Below are 3,820 nucleotides of genomic sequence, written 5' to 3'. Positions count from 1 at the left end.
GGGAAACTTGAGACCAAACTCTTTGGCGAGTGCCTTCTGCCTGCGGCTTACAGCAACACCGGTTTAAAAAAGCCCAAGTGAGCTGGGCATGAGAGTGGTAGTCCCGGGGAAGCAGAGACAGACAGATTGCTGCAAATTCGAGCCCGTAGCAGGATCCAAAGCACCCCACCTCCCACCCCAAACCTCAAGTGACCTCTGCTGGCAGGCCCGGTGACAGGCAGGAGGGGGCGGGTACCTGGTTGACCGCGGCGTGCTCCCTGAGCGCCAGGTCCCAGAAGCAGCAGCCGATCTGGTTCCCGCACTGTCCGACTGCAGCCCGCAGCGAGGAAGAGAGAGGAGTGCATTAGGAAGGCAACCAGGTGACAGGGCTCCGCGGCGACCCCGGTCCCCGCGGACGGGGGTAGCTCACCCTGTACGACCACCGACTGGGTCATCCCGCCGGGAGGACCAGCAGGAGCACTCCCGCCCGGACTCCCGCCTTCGCTTTCGAGCCCAACGACGCGCTAACGGGGGGCGGCCCTAGGTTACGTGGCTGCCGCAAGCCGCCAGTGTCGTAATGCCCTCGCCTCTCTACGGCCAGGATTTCAGCGCAAGCGCATTTGCGGCTAGCCGTTACCATAGCGACTGGGCCTCCGGCAGGTAAATCCTAGCTGCCCTGTCAACATCCTAGAGCATCTGCAGCTCCGGAGGCCCTGGTAACTGACGGGTAACTAGGTTTCGGAGTGGCATTTAAAATAAGGGACTTTAGCAGTGATCACGGGCTTTGAGAGGCTCACGATCTAAACAGTGGGTCCGATTCCTCGGGAGGTTGCCCGCTAGTGTCGTTATCTAACAGAAAACGAATGTCCAGGAACGCAGAGAAACCCCAGGCAAATAGGCTCATCTGGGAACCGCGGAAGCTAAGACCGCATCTAAGTTCAGAGGCCAAAGCGATATATATATACTCCTCATTCAAAACATCCACACAGATCCAGCTTCCAACAGCCGGCAATGCCATTGAAGATGCACACGGTGCACTCAAAAGACATGCTATTACGTGGCACTGACAAGGAGAGCTGGAATATAGTCAGTGGACAAGGGTCTAGGAAAAGAAGAGATGGGTTAAAAGTTAAGGCATTTGATTTGATCTATGTACAATGTAGATGGCGATTTTTAAAAGGAGAGGGGTAGGGCCAAAGTTAAGAAAAGTTATTTTTCAGAAATTGAATTTTTACTGAACAAATTAAACGAGGTTTTAATTAATAACTAAATTAAGAATCTAGGCTGGAACCAACCAAAGAGTACATACACATGGTGGGACTAATGGTTCCAGCAGCGTGTTTATAGCAGAGGATGGCCAAGTCGGTCATCAAGGGCAGAAGAGGCCCTTGGTCCTGTGAAGGTTCTATGCCCCAGTGTAGGGGAATGTCAGGGCCAGGAAGTGGGAGAGGGTGGGTTGGTAGCAGGGGGATGGGGGAGGGAACTTGTTTGTTTGTTCTTGTTTTTTTTTCTTTTTTAATTTTATTTTTTTTCTTTTTTTTCGGAGGGGAAACTGGGAAAGGAGATATCATATGACATGTAAATAAAGAAAATATCTAAAAAAAAAAATAAAAAAAATAAAAAAAAATCTAGGCTGGAGAGATGGCCCAGTCAGTAAAATGCTTGCCTCTGAAGCATGGGGACATAAATGCAGACCCCACCACTTAACAAAAATCTGGGAGCCTGTAATCCTAGGCTTAGAAGGCTGGAGAAGGGAGGATCCCCAGAGTCTAGCTGAATCTGTGAGTGCCAGATTCAGGTTCAATAGGAGTCAATGTTTAAAAAGATGAAGAATTGTTAAGGAAAACACTTCATGTTTCACTTTTTGTTTCCATACAGGTGCACACACACACACAAATCCCCTTAAAAACTCTATAATGAAGTTAATATTTCCCACAGAAATTTTGAGAAACTACAAAACCTTTTGTCTTTATTTAGTAAAAGTTAAATTATACTTTCTATTAATTTGTCCTGATATGTGATATACATATTTGTCCTGATATACATAAGAGGCACAATAATTGATTGGTTAGAAGATTTAATTCAGCCAGCAAGGTACAACTTAGTTTGTTATTACACAGTTTTGAAAGATGTGAAGTTTGACGTTGTAGTGGGGTGTTTGTATTGCTGAGGCCTTTCCATATTTCTATTTGGGTGTCTTACACCTCTGTTCTTACATCTTGTGTAATTAAGGGGCAGATTTTAGCCAGGAAAAATTAGAAATTGCTGGATTTACTCTTACCTGCTTCATGGTAAGCACTCAGTCTGTGACTAAGGTAGTCAGACACTTGGGGTCTTAATATTGAAGTCCCCAAATCTGGGGCTTCCAAAGTTTGCCAAATGTAGACAGATATGTAGGCTATGATGTTATTAGGTCGAATCGATAGATTCTGGCGCCAATGCACTTGGTGTTCTGGCCTTTGCAGAGCTCTGTCCATGCTGTAGTTCCTGTCATTCTCCAGAAGCCACTCAACAGCAAGGAGTTGTAAGAAAGCCCTTACGAGTTTCACCGATAACTTGTGTGGAGTGACTCAGATGTGTCTGCTTCATAGCCAGGTGAGGTAGCTCCTTCTATACAGTCACACCAGTGTAGGCACATTTAGGTTAGCCAAGATGGCAGAAATAGCTTATTGGCAGCGTGTCTACCATCTTACAAGCAAGATCTTTTTTTGTTGTTTTTAAAAAAAATTATTGTGATTTTGGGGTGCAATTGTATTCAAGTGATAACAGGTTAATAATACATGAAATAAAATCAACGCAATTTTGATTGCAAAATAGAAGCAAAAGAAAAAAGTCAGATTGTTCCTATACAAGGAAGGAAAGAGGAAAGAAAAAGAAGAGGAAGAAAGGGAGATGACTTTTAAGATGGGTGGCACACATGATGTGAGATAACATGTAAGCTAGGAGGAGAAAAGAGAACTTTGCACAGCAGAGCTAAGCAATGTAAGAACACAGTAACAACGTATTGAAAACATATAGGCTGAATTTTGCCTCTCTACTGACATATGCCCAGGACTTGGCACCTTGTCTACTATGCAGTAGATAGTAAATAAGGATTGGCTGCAAAATGAAATAAAACGGAGATGAAATAAGTAAGGAAAAAAAGATCAAAGCACTGTAAAGGATTAACGAACAAGTTTTAAAATCATGGAAAAAGCAGACCAAATTACTGACGTAGAGGATAGGCTTGAAGTAATCAGAGAATGCCCAGGGAAAGGCAAACTTATCGAAACTATTAAACATAATATTCATGGTATTCATGGTGGAGGCAAAATGCTCTGCATAAGATTAATAAATACTCCTGAAATAGAGAACACAGAATATACAAGGACAAATGTACTCAATGATATAAAAAAATGAAAAATTATATGGGTTGAAAGGATCCACTGAGCTGGGTGGTGGTGGCACAAGCCTTTAATCCCAGCACTTGGGGGGCAGAGGCAGGTGGATTTCTGAGTTCGAGTTCGACGTCAGCCTGATCTACAGAGTGAGTTCCAGGACAACCAAGGCTACACAGAGAAGCCCTGTCTCGAAAAAAACAAAACAAGACAAAACAAAACAAAACAAAGAATCCACAGGAATGTTTCTACAGAGCAGTCAACACGAGTGACCATATCTGTGTTAAGTTATTCAGTTTTTAGAATAAAGAATTCTTTAGGTTTCTGGATAAGAAAGAAGTGTGGAGTGGAGAGAAACCAATTAGGCTCCTTTATACTGGTCTATAATAGGGCACATCTTTTTTTTTTCTTTATTTACATGTAAATTTCTCCATTCCCAGTTTCCCCTCCAAAAAACAAAGAAA

At 43.7% G+C, this 3,820-nt stretch overlaps 2 protein-coding genes across 9 annotated transcripts in view; one reads left to right on the top strand and one right to left on the bottom strand.

Moving 5' to 3' along the window:
- The window catches only part of Tube1 (tubulin epsilon 1), a 16,963-nt gene extending 16,386 nt beyond the window's left edge, over positions 1-577 (bottom strand). Inside the window, exons 1-2 of one of the 2 annotated variants that reach the window (XM_031347784.1) lie at positions 410-577; positions 236-309 (exon numbers count right to left, since the gene is read on the bottom strand). In XM_031347784.1, the coding sequence (XP_031203644.1) occupies positions 236-309; positions 410-434 (99 nt within the window). In that variant the 5' untranslated portion in view covers positions 435-577. Of the gene's footprint in view, positions 1-235 lie in introns of both variants that reach the window. The other variant, XM_031347785.1, reaches the window with a different exon arrangement.
- A 17-nt stretch (positions 578-594) lies between these two features.
- The window catches only part of Fam229b (family with sequence similarity 229 member B), a 19,032-nt gene continuing 15,806 nt past the window's right edge, over positions 595-3,820 (top strand). For 2 of the 7 annotated variants that reach the window (XM_031347791.1, XM_031347789.1), the window contains exons 1-2: positions 597-639; positions 2,445-2,574. The gene's annotated coding sequence lies outside the window, so the exon portion shown is untranslated. Of the gene's footprint in view, positions 707-2,444; positions 2,575-3,820 lie in introns of all 7 variants that reach the window. The other 5 variants (XM_031347787.1, XM_031347786.1, XM_031347788.1 and 2 more) reach the window with 4 other exon arrangements.

Source organism: Mastomys coucha, unplaced genomic scaffold (assembly GCF_008632895.1).
Source record: "Mastomys coucha isolate ucsf_1 unplaced genomic scaffold, UCSF_Mcou_1 pScaffold3, whole genome shotgun sequence".
Lineage (NCBI taxonomy): Eukaryota > Metazoa > Chordata > Mammalia > Rodentia > Muridae > Mastomys > Mastomys coucha.
This window is presented reverse-complemented; position numbering and strand designations above follow the sequence as displayed.